General features: G+C 46.5%; 1 protein-coding gene across 1 annotated transcript in view; it reads left to right on the plus strand.

Moving 5' to 3' along the window:
* stx1b (syntaxin 1B) overlaps nucleotides 1–20,217 on the plus strand; it is a 60,640-nt gene extending 40,423 nt beyond the window's left edge. The window contains exons 3-10 of the mRNA XM_040124086.1: nucleotides 1,157–1,256; nucleotides 7,141–7,215; nucleotides 11,925–11,998; nucleotides 14,475–14,583; nucleotides 17,233–17,306; nucleotides 18,771–18,908; nucleotides 18,992–19,102; nucleotides 20,137–20,217. Of these exons, the coding sequence (XP_039980020.1) occupies nucleotides 1,157–1,256; nucleotides 7,141–7,215; nucleotides 11,925–11,998; nucleotides 14,475–14,583; nucleotides 17,233–17,306; nucleotides 18,771–18,908; nucleotides 18,992–19,102; nucleotides 20,137–20,217 (762 nt within the window). The remainder of the gene's footprint in view (nucleotides 1–1,156; nucleotides 1,257–7,140; nucleotides 7,216–11,924; nucleotides 11,999–14,474; nucleotides 14,584–17,232; nucleotides 17,307–18,770; nucleotides 18,909–18,991; nucleotides 19,103–20,136) is intronic.
* The last annotated feature ends 1,698 nt before the right edge of the window (nucleotides 20,218–21,915 follow it).

Raw genomic sequence — 21,915 nt, forward strand, 5'->3', positions numbered from 1 at the left:
GTCCTCGGTGATGATAAAGAACCAGTGACTCGCATATTTCGGTGCTTCCCTCCAGTGACACTGATTCGGACCGACATCCAGATATCTCTTGAAGAATGTAGTGAGGAGGCAGAGAGCGACGTTCCTTCTGTCTCACGGCTGATTGGAAACCCGGTAAACCCCAGTAAACCCAGTTGTCCGGCCATCATGGAAAAATTTAACTCCCAAATCGAACAGTTTCTACCTGTGGTGAAGACATACAGTGGAAACACCACCTGGACAAACGAACGACAAGCCCGGGATGTAATTGGGCAGTTAGACTGGGAAAAATGAGGGCGGTTTGGTTGAGGTTTGTCTTTTCCTCATTAACACGTGGCCTGGGAGAGCGGCGACCTTGCAGTCCGGCGTGGAAGGTGGATTATCCTCCTCAGCGGATCCGCATCAACCGAAACACCACACACAGAGTTGGTGTTGATCTCCACCTGAAGGCAAAAGCTTCAGAGCTGATCTATAATCTGTGTGTGTGTGTGTGTGTGTGTGATGTTGGTTTTAGGGCACACACACTAACAAACACGTTATCACGAAGAGCTTATAGACAAGTCTGGCCACTCGGCAGCCATCTTAGCAACGCCCCCGGACCGTTATTTCAGGCCAACGAGACCAGGCCCCTCTGTAAATGGGACCTGGTCTTGGGTAGAGAGTCACAACTTCACTTTTAAAGGTCGCTGGGACATAAAAACTGCACGTGTAGAATCATCAGTCAAATCTGATGTCAAAAAACTGCTTAAAAAGGTCTGGTGACCCAATCCAGAGCGCCGCGCCGTGCCGCGACGCGCCGTGCCGCTCATCCCACCGGAGCACTCGAACAAGAGTTTACGTCTGAGGTTTTAAATAAAGTTGGTGCATCACACAAGTTTTTGTTCTGATAATGGTTTTCCTCATTAGACATTTCCTAGTCAGGCTCCTTCCTGCCGCCACTTGACCCGAAGCTGTCGTCGACCTCAACTGTGCAACAAGGCGATTGGCCGATTGTCTCCTGTTCGGCTGCTGTGAAGCAGACGCTTGGCTTTTTTCTTGATCTTCTGAGTTCTGCTGGAGTGTGTGCGGCAGCGTTTTCTGTGATGGCGCCACTGTAACGTGTGTTTTGTGAATATTTTGTGTGTGTGTGTGTGTTTAGGTTGAGGAGATCAGAGGCTGTATAGAAAAGCTGTCGGAGGATGTGGAGCAGGTCAAGAAGCAGCACAGCGCCATCCTGGCCGCACCCAACCCTGACGAAAGTAAGACTCTCACACACACGCAAGCACGTACATAAACACACACACACACACACACGCGGAGCGAAGGGGAGAATAACGCTGCGTCGACAAGTAGCGGTGCTCTTCTTCAATAAACAAGGGACCGGTGCGTCCAGTTGGACACATTCCACAGTACGTGTTTAACCCCAAGCCCTGGTTGAAGGCACTGCGGACCCTGAGTTCAGATTACATTGGCTTCGTTCCACGTGTTGCCTGTTTTCGTACAAGTGAAATTAAAAAAGGAAGCAGATACCTAATAGTTTCTGAGATGTTCAGATGGATCTGGTCAGCCTAGCTTAGCTTAGCATACAGACTGGAAGCAGGGGGAAACTGCTAGCCGGGCTCTGTCCAGAGGTAACGAAATCCACCTACCAGCGGATCTGAGACTCACTAGTTAACACGCTGTGTCTCGTTTGTTCAGTCAATGACAGAGTAAGATCTCCGTGGTGACGCCACCTGACAGTCAGATGCAGATGTGTGGCGCTGGAGATTTTGGTCGTAGAGAGGGGTGTAGTACGCGATCAGCGGTGTATCGGACACTTTCAGACTATAAATACAGACATGAAGTGTTGAATATTGTGTCAGTAACCTTCAGTAACTCGACCCCGAACCTCAGAGTGAAATCTAATCCTGTTAACTGCTCGCTGATGAGAGCTGCCGCTCAGTGTCTGACGAGTCTGTTGGCAGGCGCCCGCCGAGCGCTGCCATCAGTCGCTTCAGGCCTCCTCCCGACACGCGAGGAAAAAATGAAAGCCTCACCTGATCGGCAGCGCGAGGCTCAGAGCGCTGCGCTCCGCTCACCCTGACCCCGGCACACTGTGACTCAGCAACAATGACTCAATGCCACCGCCGAAGCCCAGGGCCAAGTCTGTGCTGTCAGAGACGCTGCACCGTAAAACGCCTGGCCTCAAGACCGGTTTTTCATCAGATTCAGGAGGAGCCAGAGATCCCCCAGGGGTTCAGCTCGGCACGAGGATTCCCCGAGGGCGACTTTTGGCTTGTTGTCAGCCGGATTCAGTGGCTCTAAGATGCTGCTCCTCCGTTATTTTTAACTCTCTGAACGTGACCGAGCCAGCTTGCGTCAAGAATCGCGCCCCGTCTTGTCGTCACAGCTGAGTCCGGTCTGGACTCGCAGACGTGAAACACACATGTTTAGATCCAGTGTGAGCGAGGATGTCACGATGCCTGAGGTCCATCGCACATCAATCATCAGCACGGGGGAATGTCGGGTCCCTGTAAATATAACTGAAGAGAGTCCCGGTCTAGACCTGCTCTACATGCGACCCTCTGGTTGCTGTATAGATAAAACTGAATTAATGGAATAAATATATCCTCTCCTTATCACTGCAGAACTTGGTTGAGAATCTTCATGTTTTTAACGTTTCTTCAGTGGCAGATGAATCCGGTCAGAGTTGAACAGCTAATCCAGCAACTTTTAACGGGGACAGTTTGACTAAATGTGAAGAAGTTCAGGCTAAAAATAAAACAGGGCTCACGCTGCAGCCCACAGCGAAACCCACGGCAGCATGACGCAGTTCTTCTTGTTCACTTCTCCCAGAGCATTATGGGAACTGTAGTTCAGAAACTTAGAAGCTGGCGATCCTAAAGAGTAGTAAGGAAGAGAAATTCAACAGGAAATCGACATTACTGACACTCACAATTCATCCACATCGACGTGATTCTTCTATTTCTTCAACACTCTCCTGCATCATATGCAAAAATCCAAACCATTTCAAGCTGCATCAAACTTTTTTTTGCATAAAAACTGTCCCACGACAGGAACAGTAGCGATCCAATGCCAACTGATGCCATTTCTGAGTGGCCCAACGTATTCTGGAGACAAGAACGTGTGACACGAATCGGCTGACACATGTTCTGACTCTGCTAAAAGCCTGTAAATGAAGGGAGAGGGAGGCAAACATAAGAGCAGGGGCATGTTCAAGCTCCAAGGAACAGTCGAGCTCTCACAAGACGGCTGGGAACAATGAGTGCTCGAGCGTGGAGACTCCAGTTCCCGGCTGTCAGTAAAAATAGCTGCTGTTTCCCAACGCTCGTCAAAGCGCTACGCCGCCCTACCCCGGCTTCCTATCGTAAAAGTTATGTCCAGAAACACGTCGAAGAGGCCGTTCCTTCGATGGACGCCGCGTCAAACTAAATCGACTTATTCCACGATGCGTCAGTTTCTACCCGGAAAAAAACCCTGAGCGTAACGGGGATAATGAGGCGCTCTGAGGGACGCGTCCGATCGTTGGGGTCCGGTGTAGAAAAAGGAAGGCAAACGTCGGAGAGGAGTCAGGTGACCCCCAGCGGAAGTTGAAACACACGGAGGCGGCGTCAGGTGAACCCCACATCACAGCAGAGCTACATGTTTGTCGTCTGTCATTTTATTTGACTTTGTTGTGCGTGCTGATGTTTTCTGTTCTGTCGCTGCATGCCAGATGATGATTATTCTTTTCTTTTCCATCCTTTCCTTTTTTCGCTTTTCCTTTCTTTGGTTTCCGTTTTCTCTGCCACCGTTCTTGTCCTCATCCCTCTGATTCTTCCCTTTTCCCACCTTGAGTCTTTCTCTCCTTCATCCAATCCTCCTTTCCCTCTCTCGCTCCGTCTCCGTTGTGTTTTCCGTCGCATGCCGCCCGTGAAGTCCGTCCTCCTCTTACGGTTGAAGTGTTTAACCTGCATGAAGTGAAGTAAACCTGGGAGGAGACGAGGAGGTTAACCACTGAGGACAAGTGAGTGACGTCTGTCTGTCTCCTCTCTCTGCTCTAAATACAGAAAAACAAGCACAAAGGGAAACGTGCAAAATGATAATGACAATATGAAAAAGGGATCAGCGCAGAATCAGAAGTAAGATTATTCTTCAAGTCACGAATAACACGATACGAAAAGAGACAAAAGAATCAGAAAAAGGAGGAAACGTAAAGAAAGATGGAAATGATCCGTGGTCAGTTCAGAGATAGAAAGGGATGAGATTAGAGGAGAAGTCGTCAGATTAGATGCAATGAAGAAAGGCGATGTGCTATAACGTTGGACAACGTCTTCACAGAGGCCCGGTGCATCAACCGAAGAAAGACAACCCTTCCCTCACGATTAGGAGATCTGTACGTCCTCATTAGAAAAGAGATCGTATCTCAGAATTACGAGATATTTAACCTTCTAGTGGACGAGCTGAGATCAGGTGACACAAGGCAAATCAAACTCAGCGAGACGAGAGCTGAAAACTGACGAGATGAGCAGTACGACTAGAGGAGATAAAATCCAGATGAAGTAAAAGTTGAGAGGAGGTTAGATGAAACAAGATGAAATGATGTGAAGTGAGATTAGATGAGATGAGACACAGACCAAATCAGACGAGATGAATGGATCAACTGACGAGTTCGAAATTAACGCTCAACCTCGCGGTCCAGACGGTAAATAAAAAGGTACTGATGCAGACGCGCGCACTAATAAACCATCGAATCAGCACAGGTCAACAGACTGTCTTGGATTTATTTATGACATTGTTTCCACACAAACGTCTGAATTTCGCTCTTTTACGACACATTTTTAGCTCAGTTTTCCTGAGTTCACCCCAATTGTTGCATATATTATATATTTATATATAGATATTAATGCACCTTTGCATCCCCTCGCAATAAATGTTCTTTGGACGTTCGGACCCACTGTATATTAATGCATTTATTAGTTTGTCCTCACCCTTTATTTTTGAAACACACACTTGCCGTCTCCGTTCTGATTCGCTTTGCAGCGAACGTCATTTGTTCAATCCTATAATGAACGAGGTCATTAAAGCTGATTTTATTTATTTCATTTCATATCAGGCATTAGTAGGTTCTTTGTGATCTGGTTGGTTTGAATGAGATGTGAGGCTGAATCCGTCTGAACCGAGGTGAGAAACAAGTTTAGACCAAATGAGCGGATTAGACCTTGAAACGGAGGAAATCGTTTACAGGTGAGACGCCGTGAGATGATGAATAAAAATGAAGTGAAACGAGATTAGAGATGATTCCCAGCACCGTGATGAAAACACAGCGCTGTCAGCCACAGGCGGGATCTCGTGCTAGTCTCCTCTCCGTCCCGGCGAAGACGCTCCTCGGTTCGGTGTCAGCTCGCCCTCGGCTGCCAACAGGCCGTCGTACGAAATGCATCCCGGTGCTTCTGCCTGAATAATGCATGATGGGAGTTGTAGTGAGAGGGGAGGAGTGCGGCTGTGGATCTGCTTCCAAACCACGGCCATTCATAAAGACTCCGTTACTCCTCCTTTCATCATCACTTCTCTCTGACTTCGACTGTGTGTCCTCCCCGAATCCCGCATACTTGTGGACAGCAGGTGGAATTACGAAGGTTTGCGTCGATCGTTATCAGCCTCGTCCACGCTAATCGATTAACGAAGACGTTCCGCTGTCTCAAAGAAAGGCTGGTGTTCCGAGTCTCAGGGACCGGAGGGATTATCCGGTGCTGATGAGGTTGGTGCTGTGGACGTGGTCGTTACACTGAGTGCAGACCAGCCCCCTAGAGGTCACGGTGGGACTTGTTTCCTGAGCTACTTTTGCGTTACCCTGCAGTACATTTTGCGAACCCTTCTCCCCGTCGTCCCGTCTTTAGGTTGGTGTCAGCGTGTTTGACTCCGAGCCGATGAGAAGCAGCAGAAGGAAAAAAACTCAGAGGACGAGGCTCGAGGTTTAAATGACAGGAGGAGCAGCCGGAGTCTGAACGGGGTTCAAGACCCTGAGCTCGTACACTGCAGGCGCTCGGGACCACGTTTCGGTTCATCATAGAAACGAGGACTTCCCTTGACGACTAATACATTTTCCTTTCTCTCATTCACTGCTCTTTGTGCCTCTCACTGTTCTTGAAATGTGCTGCAGACGTAAACTAAAACGAAACAACATCTATTTATATAGATGTTGTTTCGTTTTGAATAACACACACACAGAGATATATGTGTGTGTGTGTGTGTGACTTCTCTTCCCTGTCGTTGCCGAGCGTTAGCAGCACATGCTAATAAAACCCAGCGAGCAGCAGAGAGGAGGAGGATGAAGGAGGCGGTCAGACGAGAGAACAGGGTGAGTCAGAGGCAGAAACGGCTGAGTGTGATCCAGCGGCTGAATGGCACTGCAGCGCTCATAAATCTGACTGCACTGCTGCAGCCAACACACACACACACACACACACACATTACACCACCGCGCGCACACGTCATTCCCCTCCCTCCAACATGGCTGACATGATGTGACGTTCCCGTTGCTGCACAGGCATCATCCGACAGCGACCTCACATCCTCCTCCTCCTCTTCGCCGTCCCTAAAAAATCAAGCCGTCTTCCTCTCGTTCTTTCTCTTCGCCGGAGATTTTGCTGCAGAACTCAGCCTCCACGCCGGTGTCCGCTGTTGGCTCCGGGATCATTCAGCAGCCAGTTCAGGTCTCGTCTAAAGCTCACGGATGGACTTGTCGTGTCTGATTTGTTTAATTACCTTACATGTTGGGACTACTTCCTGTTAAACGACAGTGTATCCATCCGCCCGCCGCTTCACCACAGACACAATGGTACCAAACCCGACAACCTCCCAGTGGTTAAGTGCCTTCAACCCCTCACACACATTGAGTTACTGGATATATGATCATCAAAAAACGCTTTAGCATTAAGCTACAGTTTACGATGACGCACACACACACACCGCGTCAGCGTTCGGAGTGTGTACCGCGTGTTCGGTCCCTTGCGGAGGGACAGTCAAGCAGGTGAGTCTAAGGCAGAGGGCGGCAGCAGCTCGTGGTGAGGAACCATTGTTTGGACCTTCGTTTCATCTCGCCAGGTTCCAGTCACTCACCAGAACAAACTCTCATTGTGTCTCTCATTTTGTTCTTTGCAGAGACCAAGCAGGAGTTGGAGGACCTCACAGCTGACATCAAGAAGACAGCCAATAAAGTTCGTTCAAAATTAAAAGGTAAGCACTCACACGCAGACGAGTCCTGCTCAAACACCGAATAAAGAGCCTCCAGACCTGCAGGTCACATCTGTCGCAGTGTTTCAGGAGGACTTTCTCTGTGAGGAGTCACTCTGAGGTGACGAGGTCCCGGCAGGACTCGTCAGTTCTCGAAACGCAGACGTTTGCCAAAGCGCGTGCGGTCTGATCTTATCCGTCACACTCGTATCGACTGTGTGTCTGGAGACAAAGCTGAGCTGCGACTGACGACCCGGGAGACGTTAGAATTTAGGGAGCGTGAGAAACGATTAGACGGCAGAGACCAAACTGTCCGAAAGAGGCCGTGAGAGCCTCACCTGAACGTCCAAATGGGCCCAGGAACCCGGCAGCTGCCGACCAGGGCTCCCGCGCCTCGGTGGTAGGACCTCTGACGGTTGTGATGACCCTCTGAACCTTCCTGTAGCGCCACCAGCTGGCCGGGTTTTCTCAGCAGACTGAGAAGATGCTGTAGACGTTTAGGACAGGTGTGTCGGTAAAAACAGTAGACTCCTGCAGAGCGTCCACGCTCGCACGTAATCTGCCTGAGTTCAAACACTTTGGCCGAAACCCCCCTTTAGGAACATCAGCGTTTAAAATCGGTCTCATACCTGACGACAGGGGTCTGACGGAAACGTCGGACGCTGAAGACTCGGCGTTCGTTTACTTTGAGACTTTGAGACTTTGACGTGATTCCACAGCAGCAGCAGAACCTACGTGTTGATGAAGCCGACGGCTTATGACTCCCACGCTCTCACGTAGCAGGTACAGCTCCAGGAGAATTCCCAATGAGGACATGATGTGTGTTACTGCTGGGGGGGGGGCACCCTTAGACTCAGACATTATCTGAACAGGGTCTCTTATTAGAGGATTTACGGTTTTCCTCTCACAGGATGAGAGAGCACATCGACCTTCAGCTGCGGGAGAAGCAAATATCCAGAAACCGTGGTGGTGATTTATCAAGCTGTAATCGCTGCGACAGCTTCATACACACACACACACACACACACACACACACACACACACACACACACTGTAACACACAGGCCAGTGAGCTTAAAGCTACTGAAAAACAACCACAGAGTCGGTGCAGCAGTGTTGGTTCGTACCGAGGGTTCAAGGACATCACCGCTTTAATGTGGACTACACACACACACACACACACACACACACACACACACAGAGAGGCCTGCAGACACATGTACACACAAATACACGCACGCACATCATGTTGATACATGTGTGAATCAACACACACACACACACAGACTGTACATATGCAGACTGAGAATAGCTGTGATGCTGGAGATAAAGCTATAATTGGAAACCCCATGAGGCCTGAGTGTTATTGGCCCATCTCTCACACACACACACACACACACACACTCTGCAGCATGTCTCTGCACTGTATGTTTGTCGTCCTCTGGGGCTCGCTTGTGTGTGTGTGTGTGGCGGGTGACGTGGGGGAGCAGACAGTAGTCGCCGCGTCAGACTGACTGTCGGGGTTCAGGCCGCGCAGACTCGTTGGGTCCGTAGGTTTGATAACAGACCACGGGAGCTCGGCCCACGTGTGCCGGACCCCCTTCCAGACTCCGACCAAGCGCACGTGACCGGGGCTCCTTTTCTTTAAGGACCTGTGGTTGCCCCCCCCCCCAGTGACTCCCCACTGGGGGGGGCACAGAGAATTCTCTGTGTTTGCAGTAGAGCCGTTGCTGCAAGTACGGAGCCGTCCAATCGCTGAAGTCCGCAGCAGCAGGCGACAGAGAGTCGGCCCAGTGAGGAAAACACTACTCGCTGCAGCGAGCCTATAGGTCGCCGTAGGTACTGCAGCTGCCTCGGGGCAACCATGTGTCTGGTTTTACACATGGACAGGTCCACATCCAGGGTCCCGTCTGAGCTTCAGGTTCAGGAAAGGTGGTGGTTTCGGTTCAGTGTAAACATACAGGTTGGGTCCGAGGACTTCCTGGTCTGGATTCAACCAGAACCTGAACCAAGCGCCGTAAAAGTCGTAGTTACGTTTCCTACAAAGCGCGTTTGCTGTTGCAGTTTAGTTTCAGAGAAACTTCATTTCTTGGAGACAAACTGTCGATAAAAACGGGAGATTTTTATGTAAGAACGAATAAACATCCGTACACACACACACACACACACACACACACACACACACACACACACACACACACACACACACACAAGGACTCACAATCTGTTGCTTACTTGCCCAGTTTTCATCTCACTGTCACATAAAATAATACACACACACACACACACCATCAGTGCTGTGTGATATTGCTGAGTCATCGTGGATCCAGCAGAGAGCAGCTGGGCCACGAGCCAGGACACACACACACACACACACACACACACACACACACACACGCACACACAAACACTCAGTGGAAAACATTATATAAGCGTTTCTGTTCATCCCGTCACTCGCTGGAGACAAACCAACATCACAGAGTCACATGACACCAGGACAGACCTGCAGCCAGGCCGGTTGCCATGGCACACACACACACGCATGCGCACACACACACACACCGTTCCAGCTGATGAGTTAATTATCAGCTGTGATATTTTTTCCAGTGACACACAGATCAGAGTGTGTCTGACCTCACAGGTCTTCATCTGGACTGAAGGTTTACAGTCCTGCCAGCGCCCCCTACAGGCTGCTGAGTTCATTACAGCCACAATAAACCAACACTGGACATTTCATTATAAGTTATTGCTATCATACACACATCGGAATCACATTACTGACACGCTGTATCGGAGCTGCGATCACTCATACTTACATTGATCATATTGGTTTATATCAGGGGTCTGACACTCGAGCCCCGAGGCTTCAGCCTGAGCCCCCTTTCATTTCTATCCTGTGTTTGTTTCCATTCAGTCAAACTGTCCCAGTAAAAGCTGCTGAATCGGCTGTGATCAGCTCCTGTTCTCAGTGTAGCCGTGGACGTTCAGACAACTGTCACTGGGTCACTGTGCTACTGAAGGAAACTTAAAAACAGGAAGATTATGAATGGAGTTCTGCAGCCTCTTGTTCCTCTGGTTTCTTAGTGGATTTATAGACATTTATCCACAACGGACATCAGAGTTGTGCTTTTGAGAAAAACAAATTTCAGGCGTTAAGTGTTTTAAAGTATCTTTCATTGAAAAGTTACAACTAATAAATAATCTTATACCTGTATAATATAATATAATAATCTTTATAATATGGGCCACAGGATGAGTAAATGTTACCAAAGGAGACCTCACAGAAATTATTAATATTTATTGATAGAGCACTTTTCTTCTATATTTCCCTCATCATCATTAAGTCCCATGTTTAGACTCTCAGCTCTGAGCCCATTGGTTCCCACTGAAGACGTAAATCTTTACAAACTCCCCCAGATTGATAGTTTCATTTATTAAAAAGTCTCAGTAATTTTCCTGAAACAGCTGCTCACTGTATTTTTTTTATCAAAGAAACAGGAGGAAATATATAGAGCATCTGTTGGGGACTATTTTCAGCGGCGGAGTGTTTGTGGCAGCAGGACGGTGTGTGTGTGTGTGTGTGTGTTGATGGCGACGAAGGAACACGGGCTCACCGATGTGGTTGAACGGTTTGTGGAGGCAGTGGAGCTCCGAGGCTCGGAGGAACCGGATTCATCACAGGACGTGATGGAGACAGTCAGTGTGGGTTTGAGTCTGAACACGAGGTTTGATGACGGGAAGAAAAATAAAAAACAGCACCAGACTTACACTTCTTATCGCTTAACGCAGTTACTTCACAGTTAGTGCTTCACAAAGTGGAAACACAATTTTAAAAAAATGTTTGAATTCAAAACAACAGATAAATGTCTGAAAAATTCATAAAAGCCCAAGAGAAAAACATTTGTTCCGACTGAAATGTGAAAGGTGCAAGAGCAAAGGTCCCGGGGTCACTAAAACCTAAAGGGATCATCCTCTGGGATCAGGAATCATCATGCAAATCTGACCTAGTGGTGGCGCCAGAGGAAAGGTCAGGAGGTCGCAGAGATTATGAGCAGGAGCGTGGACACGCCCATCACAGTTACCCAGGGCTCGAGGCGACAGCTCCACACGTCTCGCTGTGATTTGAGACGAGCCAAAGCAGCAAGTCGCGCATCGGAGGAGCCGAGAGCGTGAAACGTCTGGATGTTTCTACATGAACAAAATTACTCAAACAACTGGTCCGTTTCCAAAACAGTCGCCGACTCATTTTTTAGAGTTGACCGATGAGCTATTGGATTAATCCACCAGTTGTTTAAGGTCAGATTCTATAAACCGTTGGGTAGTTTCATATTTTGAAGTTCAACGTTTTTCAAGCGTTCCTCATATGTCGTCAGATAAACCTGGTGCAGTACAAAGCAGGTTTCCCTCCGAAATGTAGAAGTATAAAGCAGCAGGAAATGCCCACGTAAAGTACAAGCAAGTCAAATTCGTGCTCTGGTGCAGTACTTGAGTAAATGTACTTAGTTACCTTCCACCACTGCAGACTGCTTAGATAGGCTACTGACAGTAAAGGCAACAATTCTTTTATTTTGGCGAAGTAAGCTTGGCCAAAGCTGTCACAATAAGAGCACCGGCTAAAATGCAGAGAGGAAGTTTTGTCCAGATTGATTTGACTTTATTTGACTGACCGTGTGTGTGTGTGTGTGTGTGTGTGTGTGTGTGTCTTCCTGCAGCAATCGAGCAGAGCATCGAGCAGGAGGAGGGTCTCAACAGATCATCAGCGGACCTCAGGATCCGCAAGACACAGGTGAGACGAGAAACCGAGAACCAACTCTCTGCCGTCTGATATCAAATAAATGCTCAAATGTCCCAGAAACGTTTTTTAAAAAGAAGAGAGGAAAGACAGGGACCATGTAACTGCAGGGTCCCTGGTTTTATCGCAGTGGGGCGTCTTTGTTGCGTGACACCCTCCTGCTTTCTCCTCGTATTTCCAATGAATTCCTGAAGAAAGACACAGGACATTTATTTTTACAAGCATTTATATTATGCTTTAATCATTAAAAATATGTTTTTTCATTTCAGGACCCATTTTCAGTCACGTCCAGTAATTCATGCAAGAAGCCTTTATTTTGAAGCCATAGCAAGCCAAGAATTTATTTTCTTTTTTTACATACATTTCTATACATTTCTGAAAAAACATGCATGTCATCAATATAGTACAAATGAAAATGTTATTACAGTTATTTTGGTTTATTGTTTGTACTTTGTAATGGAATTTGTAAAAAGCACCTTTTCCTTCCTTGGTTAAAAGTTCATAGACTCAGCTTTAGCTTCGCACTCCTCATATTATCCTGCACGGAAACAAAACTACGACTGAAACTCATCAGAGATCGTTCATTCTGTCTGTTTTCTGTGTTTAAAGAAAGACTTTATTTAGCAGAGTTTTCTGGACATTAGAGCCATTTTTCATGGTTTTCTTTTGGTCTAACGTGCACAAAAAAGTCCAGGGCTTGCTGCATTTGAATATTTTTACAGATATTTTACTTTTGTTTGAGCGAACGGTAAATGTTATCTGATCACCACGTGTTATAACTTTGATCTGAGACTGTCGCTGTTCATCCAAACTCTGCTCGTTCACAGATCAGTCGAACCTGAAATAACCTGAGAGCATTAAACATGTCGCGGTCCGGGAGCGTTCAGGGAGCGTCTGTCAATAAAGACATGCAGGGTTCTCAGCTGTGATAGTCTTTCACTCTTTGACTGAAGTGAAGGGTTTGACTTTTCTCTGTTTGTGTCCTGCACAGAGCTGAGATCTGCCCACGTTTATTTCATCAGAGAAAAAAATCTGCATCTCTGAACAAAGAGCAGAGAACACACACGAGGGAATCCAGGCTTTTTGTTTTCTCTGAGCTTCCTCTCGCCTCTGCAGCCCGTCCCAATTGTCTGATTTGACCCTGCAGTATTCTGCTCTGTCATTGGCTGCTGCTCCACCCTCCTATCAGCCTGCTCCCCGCTGCCTCCTGGTGGAGGAGTGGAGAACTGTTGCTCCTCACAGCTGCAGCAGCATCAAGACACAACATCACACCACCACAGATCTGTGTGTGTGTGTGTGTGTGTGTGTGTGTGTGTGTGTGTGTGTGTGTATTTGAGCATACCTACGTACATCATTACGTATTTTACAGTTGAACTCATGGAGGTGGAAAAAGTACTCCAATTTTTTTACTTCAGTAAAAGTAGTATCACCACAGAGTAGAAATACTCTGTTACAAGTAAAAGGTATCAGTACTAAAACTACTCATTATGCAGAAAAATGTGCATTATATCATTGTATTGTAATTATTGGTGCATTTATGTGCCCATCCCTCTAAGATCTCAGCTGGCTCTGCTGGACAGTTTAACCATTATCATCCATCATAATTCACTTGCGGATTATATTTTGTTTTAATAACCTGAACCTGCAAAGTAACTAAAGCTTTAAAATCCCAACTCCAGGTGATGCACTGCAAACAAAACAAGACAGTAAACAACTACATCATCACATGCAAGCAGCGGTGGAAGAAGTGTTCACATCACTTACTTCAGTAACAGCAGCAATGATACAGCAGGAAAATACATTAACAGACGTATTAGCATCTTCAAAAGTAACAGGACCCCGTCAGTGTTGTCTTTTTATATTATTGGAAAATTGTTATTGATGCATTAACATATAGGCAGTACTTTATTGTTGTAGTAACGGTGTTTACGTTTTAAAAAACGTTTTAATTGCTTGATATTCTTCTGGGTACCTTCCATCAGTCACATTTACAGTCAGAACAATAAGTTCGGCTATTTTTACCTGTCACGTTAGTCATCTGACCCCCCTTGAAATTTTGACCCGCTGGTTGTGCTTGATAATGAAATCTGAATAAATGTAGTAAAAGCAGATATGTCCCACTCACGTGGAAACTTCAAGCGTTGTCAGATTCTCTGAATTCTCACTTAACTGTCTTACTTTTCATTTATTACTAAGCAGCAGATTGTACAAGTCTGTAAACACGACTGCTCCCAGATAATCTGAATTATTAGTTGCATCGTCAGAAATCACTCGTACGTCTGTAAATGAAGAAAAATCTGCGGTTTCTATTAAAATAAATCCATAAATAAAAACCAGACATTTCCCTCTGACATTTCCATCCCTCTGGTGGCTGGTTGTGAACACAGCAGGAAAAAAGATGAGATGATTTTCTCAAAATCCAAACCTGCCTTTAAAAACCTCTTCTCCTCCTCTGTTTGTCGTCCTGCAGCACTCGACGCTGTCACGCAAGTTTGTGGAGGTGATGACTGAGTACAACACCACGCAGTCCAAGTACCGTGACCGCTGCAAGGACCGCATCCAGAGACAGCTGGAGATCAGTGAGTACTGCAGACATACGACACCGCATACAACCGCCATACAACCAACATTCAACCAACGTACAACAACCATACAACCAAAGTAGTACCACCATACAACCACCATACGACCAACGCACAACCACCATACAACCACCACACAACCACCATACAACCACCATTGAACCACCATACAACCACCATACAACCACCATACAACCACCATACAACCACCATACAACCACCACACAACCACCATACGACCAATGTACAACCACCACACAACCACCATACAACCACCATACAACCACCACACAACCACCATACAACCAATGTACAACCACCACACAACCACCATAAAACCACCATTGAACCACCATACAACCACCATACAACCACCATACAACCACCACACAACCACCATACAACCACCATACAACCAACCATACAACCACCATACAACCACCACACAACCACCATACAACCACCATACAACCACCATACAACCACCATACAACCAACGCACAACCACCATACAACCAACGTACAACCACCACACAACCACCATACAACCAACGTACAACCACCACACAACCACCATACAACCACCATACAACCACCATACAACCAACATACAACCACCATACAACCACCATACAACCAACATACAACCACCACACAACCAATATACAACCACCATTGAACCACCATACAACCACCATGCAACCACCATACAACCACCATACAACCAACGTACAACCACCACACAACCACCATACAACCACCATACAACCACCATACAACCACACAACCACCATACAACCAACGTACAACCACCATACAACCAATGTACAACCACCACACAACCACCATACGACCAACGCACAACCACCATACAACCAACATACAACCACCACACAACCACCATACAACCAACATACAACCACCACACAACCACCATACAACCAACATACAACCACCATACAACCAACATTCAACCACCATACAACCAACATACAACCACCATACAACCACCACACAACCACCATACAACCACCATACAACCACCATACAACCACCATACAACCACCATACAACCACCATTCAACCACCATACCACACAACCACCATACAACCACCATTGAACCACCACACAACCACCATACAACCACCACACAACCACCATACAACCACCATACAACCACCATACAACCAACATACAACCACCACACAACCACCATACAACCACCATACAACCACCGTACAACCAACATACAACCACCACACAACCACCATACAACCACCATTGAACCACCATACAACCACCATACAACCACCACACAACCAACATACAACCAACGCACAACCACCATACAACCACCACACAACCAATGCACAACCACCATACAACCACCACACAACCACCATACAACCACCATACAACCACCACACAACCACCATACAACCACCATACAACCACCATACAACCACCACACAACCACCATACAACCACCATACAACCAACGCACAACCACCACACAACCAACAACCACCATTGAACCACCATACAACCACCATACAACCACCACACAACCACCATACAACCACCATACAACCACCATTGAACCACCATACAACCACCACACAACCACCACACAACCACCATACAACCACCATTGAACCACACGCACAACCACCATACAACCACCACACAACCACCATACGACCAACATTCAACCACCTTACAACCAACATACAACCACCATACAACCACCATACAACCAACATACAACCACCACACAACCACCATACAACCACCATTGAACCACAAAAAACCGAACTGATTCCGGTTTGGACTCGTCGGCCGGCTCGTAAATAATAAAGGAGGTGGACTCAGTCTGCAGATAATCATCATAGTACAGCACACACACTCACACAAACAAACACACAGTCCCAAATTAGACTAGTGGGCAGAACACGAACCCAAACACACACACGCACACATAGGAAACAGTTGAAATGAAAACACAGCATATACAAACACACACACATAAACAGCAGCACTTGAAGCTGATGCAGACAGATAAACACACACACACCAGCAGACATACACAGCTTTTTTTATCCTCCTCCACCTCTGTTCTTCACTCCAGATGTTCTGATCCTTTACGTACTCCTGGGAGCTTTAATCTTTTACACTGCGTTGTATTCTGTGAGCTGATTGTACATTTTGTACGTTAGATCTCACTCTACAAAGTAACTTGTAACTTCAACTGTGAGATAAATGTAGTGGAGTAAAAAGCAAAATATTTCCCTCTGAAATTTAGTGAAGTGCAAATATAAAGTAGCAGAAAATGGAAATACTCAAGGAAAGTGCAAGTACCTCGAAAATTGTGCTTAGGTACTGTCCTAGAGTAAATGTACTTAGTTACTTTCCACCACAAGTTCTAAGGTGATAAATTTTCACTTCCAAGTTTCCAATCAGCCATAATTTGACCTTCTTTTTATTTTTTAATGTGCAAATAGAAATAGTTTTTGGCGCCACAGAACCTCAAGGAACAAGGACCCTTTTCTGCTCCTTTCACAAGACGTACCATGTGACTCAGGTGACTCTTCAGGTGTGCCCAGCTCCAAGCACTGTCTCTGTTTCTCTCTGTGCTCTGTCTGCAGCTGGGAGAACCACCACCAACGAGGAGCTAGAGGACATGTTGGAGAGTGGCAAGCTGGCCATCTTCACCGATGATGTAAGCACCGCACCTGAGCCCGGCTGCAGCTACGGGTCACTTTAGCCTGAGCCGTTCTGCATCCCACGGTGATTATCCTTCACTAGCGGGGATGCAGAATGGCCACTAGGTGCGCTGACACATCAAGTGAATACGGCCTTTGTCACGTGACTGATGGGAGGATGGGCGAGACACCCACCGCGGGAGCTTTTATTCTGAAGGAGTCAGCCCACGTTGTCACCTGCTCCTTCAAATTAAAAGCTCACATAGCTGAGGTCAAGTGACCGCAGTGTCACGCGACCTGACGTTGTGGTCGGACGCCGTAACCGAACACCGAGCTGAAAATCAAAACATTTCGCTGACCTCTTCCGGTTGAAACCACACCCACCCGTGACGTCACAGCGCCACAACCGGTGGACGTCAGTGAAAACGAGGTTTCCGGCAGGTGTTAACTTACTGAGCAGGTAAGTGAGTCGGACTCTGGTTCCGTCCACCGTGAGACACCACCAGAGCAGACCGCCAGCAGCAGCAGGGGTCACAGGTCATGACCGCAGCTTTAACCAACTGAATTTACGGCAAGAAACTTCATTTCTTTTCAAAAGGCTCCTAAACAGCAACCGGGCCATAATCACCATTAAGGAGGATGAAACACTGGGGAATGTATAGTGACATGTAGCGCTCACATTCCTCAACCACGTACGCTCTGTTTTACACACGTCAGGTCTTTAAAGTCTGACTCATATTTTTAGACTAAATTGAACTTTTTTTAACAAACTGCAGGGAGATAATAATCAGCGATCATATCGCAGCAAGTGGAGCAGATAAGTATGAGAGCTTGTGATTTTTTTCAGTATTTCTAAAATCCTGGCTACGCCTCTGTCAGCACCTCAGACTGATTTCCAAAATACTTTCTGAGCCTGTTCTCGGACAGAAAGATTCGAGATAAGACACATATACTGCTCTCATTTACTAATTGTTCCCCGTCGCTTCTATTTTGCAATTTTTCACGCTCAACACTTTTGTAAAAATGTTTCACATTAAAAGCCTTCAGCAGGCTCTTAGGGCATGATCCCTTTTATTTCTGCAAGGCTTTTAATTTGAAACATCCGCAGGAAGGGTCAAGTTAAGTGAGTACGACAAGCAACAAAATCTTGTTTGTTTGTGCTGGCCATTTTTATGGCGAAGATGACGATGATGATTATTATTTTTCTTTTTTCACTTATTTATTCTTTGAGAATTGACATTTGTCTCCTATTATTTTTTCCTCTGCCTCCACTGTAAAGAGGCCATTTCTTTTAGTTAGACTAGTTTGACACTACCTCAAAGTTAAAAAATAAAATATCAAATTTGTTGTGGTTTTTGTTGATTTTTTCATTTATTTACATTGCTAGGGTTTGTTGTTTGTGTAAAAAAAAAAAAAAAATTTGGATCAGTTTCAGTTGATTTTTGCTTTAATTTCAAACCGAAACCCGTCCTCTCCGGCAGATCAAAATGGACTCTCAGATGACCAAGCAGGCCCTGAACGAGATCGAGACCCGACACACCGAGATCATCAAGCTGGAAAACAGCATCCGTGAGCTGCATGACATGTTCGTCGACATGGCCATGCTGGTCGAGAGCCAGGTACGTGGCGTGACCACAGGAAGTTGACGGAAGGCGTGTCCACACGCTGAGAGACTGTTTGTAATGTATGTGTTTGTTCTTAGGGAGAGATGATTGACAGAATTGAGTACAACGTGGAACACTCCGTCGACTACGTGGAGCGAGCCGTATCCGACACCAAGAAGGCCGTCAAATATCAGAGCCAGGCTCGCAAGGTAACGTGGAAAAACATACAAAACTCGGTGTCCTTTTAGAGGAGAAGTCAACTACGACTCCCAGAAAACACTGCAAGAAGCATCCAATCGGAGAACTTCAGACTCTGTTGCAGTGCGGCTAATGGCGGGGTGAAGTCAGACACTCTGAAATTTGACTCAGGTCTCTTTTGGATCTTACGGTTCTGTTTGGACCCCTCTCCGTTGCAGAAATACCGTATCCGGTAATGTTCATGTAGCCATAGCAAGATGTACATGTTATTTGAATACACTGTGCAATATACACCCATATATTCAACAAAATATTCCACATCTATTGCGAAGTATGATTTTAAGGTTGGTAGGTTGTAGTTTTAGGATACTAAAACACAAGATGCATGAAAAATTGTGGTTTTGTTCAAAATACGGAAAATGTAAACACGTCCTGCGCGTCCTGTGCCACTTTTCAACCCATTTGGACCTAGTGATTAATATTCAGTCTTAACCAAATGCTTGGATTTGTCTAAACATCATGATTTATTCGTCAGGAGGGAGTATTGTAGGAAGACGCGTGACAGATTTCAGGGAACGTTTTGCACAAATATATAAACATTTTATGATTCAACAGATGTGTTCATTAAAAATGAACCATAATCTACGCGGCATGATGTTTCTTTGTAAACATTTTTGCTGTTGTAAAATAGTCGTGTATAGACAGAATTTTAACTGCGAGACTCTGGAGACTTACATCGGTTTAAATACCATGTACTGTCAATGACATATGTGGTCATATATCAGATTTTGACCCCTGAACAAACTGATATTTTAACTGGTATTTCTGCAGATGACAGGTTGTGCTGCTGCATTATGAGTTTGAAGAAAGTCATTTTACAGAGAATGCGATCGAGTTTGGAGAGAATTCTGCAGTGGACCGAAAGCGGCAGTGCAACCTCGTTGAAATATCGTTTGTGTCGCCTCTACAGTCAAATTCCGGGATCCCCCTCGCTCTCTCACTCTGTCTTTACCAACCTGTGTGTCTCTCTCCTGCCGCCCCGCAGAAGAAGATCATGATCATCATCTGCTGCGTCATCCTGGGCGTGGTCCTGGCGTCGACCATCGGTGGCACGCTGGGCTTCTAGGACGCTCCGCCACCTGCCGCTGTGACGACCGACACCGACCGACCGTCCGACCGACAGCCAGCAGAGAAAAGAAACACCAATGACGACAACAACACAAAAACTTGAAACACAAATGCAAGACAGATAACCAATCAGCTAGGAAGAGATAACAGTCCAATCACAGATAAGAGGAAACACCACGGGTTTGGGTGGGGTTCAAAAAACAAAGACAAAAAAAACACAATAAAAACGCCATCACATTATAGCTGACTTAAATACATAACGTATACAAAAAGAGGGTACAAATAAACCTACTATTTATTACCGATGTACATGTAAATGTATTGAACATAAGAAGCAACACATGGGTTAGCTACCTGTAAAAAAGTATGACCTATAATATGACATTTACTTGTTTGTTTGTTTGTTTTTTCCTTTTTTCTTATTTTTTAACAGTTTCTTTCGTTTTTCGGGAGTCTCCGAGGACAGTGATGGTGACTGCTGCTGGGTGGGGGTTCTGGAGGACGAGCATTCCAGAGCCAAGCTTTATTCGTTGGTTCGATTCTCACGTTCATTTCCTAGTAGAGGTTCACACCAGAACTCCGCGCCGCGTTCTGCTCCGAAACGCCGTCAGTAACGCTAGAATTCTCTGGAATGCTGTCCCGCAGGACGAGCACCCTCTGGCTTTGGTTGAACCAACTTTGTCCCCTTGTTTCTGGGAGGGAGGGACCGACCTCACCGTTGGCTCAGCCGCCTCTTTAGACCATCCCTCATTGGTTGCTCACTCCTGCCATTCACCTGAGTCCGCCTATTAAATTAGCTTAGACCAGCAAAGCCCGACCTGCCACGCGCCGCCTGTAAACCGAAAAGGAAAGAGCGTGACACGCCGCCCGCCGAGATGCTTTCACAGCCAGCCGATTTGACTGTGGAGAACACCGGTGGGGGGGCGTGTGTCGTTGCAACGTGGCAGGTTTCCCCCTCTAGTCACACCTATCCGACCAAAGACGAGGGGGAGGGACGGCCTCTGGTTTCCATCCTGAAATCGATTGGCCAGCGGTAGAAAATGTGACGTTCGACTGACAGGTGAATGGTGGGAAAGAACGGAAGTAGGAGGAGGAGGGTTTAAAGGAGGGAGGGAGGAGACAGTCAATCTATGCAGTTTAGATAAGAGGAAGACGTCTTGTCCTGCCTCCCCCACCGGAGATGGCCAGTGAGGATCGGGGTTCACGTTATCGCACAAAAAGGCGCATCGCACCGATCGCTCCCCGAGCTGTCACAACTGTTCTTCCGGAAAGTTCTAAAAAATGAAGAGAACGCATTAAAAAGTAGAAAGAAAAACAAAAATATAACATTAGAAAACTTACAAACAAGCCAGACAACAAACCAGATGGACAGAACATGTAGAAAAACCTGAAGAAGCTGGCGTGCCCTGGTTACCTGAGTGTCGCGGTAATATTGTTGCTTTTTGTTTTTTAAAGGGGAACGTTTGTTGCTTCGCTGTTCCGTGGTGCTGCTGTTTTAGTGCGTTCGTGACATGTCCCGTGACGTATCGGCCTCATCATCTAGCGGTTACTGTTTAGTCTGTATGGTTTGATGCATTTGCCTGTTTCCTCCCTGCATCCCTCCAATTCCTGCCTGAGTGTGTGTGTGTGTGTGTGTGTGTGTGTGTGTTTGGGGACTGGGATTTTTAATTCACACCATTTGAATGCCTGAGTTACA

Source organism: Xiphias gladius, chromosome 3 (assembly GCF_016859285.1).
Source record: "Xiphias gladius isolate SHS-SW01 ecotype Sanya breed wild chromosome 3, ASM1685928v1, whole genome shotgun sequence".
Taxonomy (NCBI): domain Eukaryota; kingdom Metazoa; phylum Chordata; class Actinopteri; order Istiophoriformes; family Xiphiidae; genus Xiphias; species Xiphias gladius.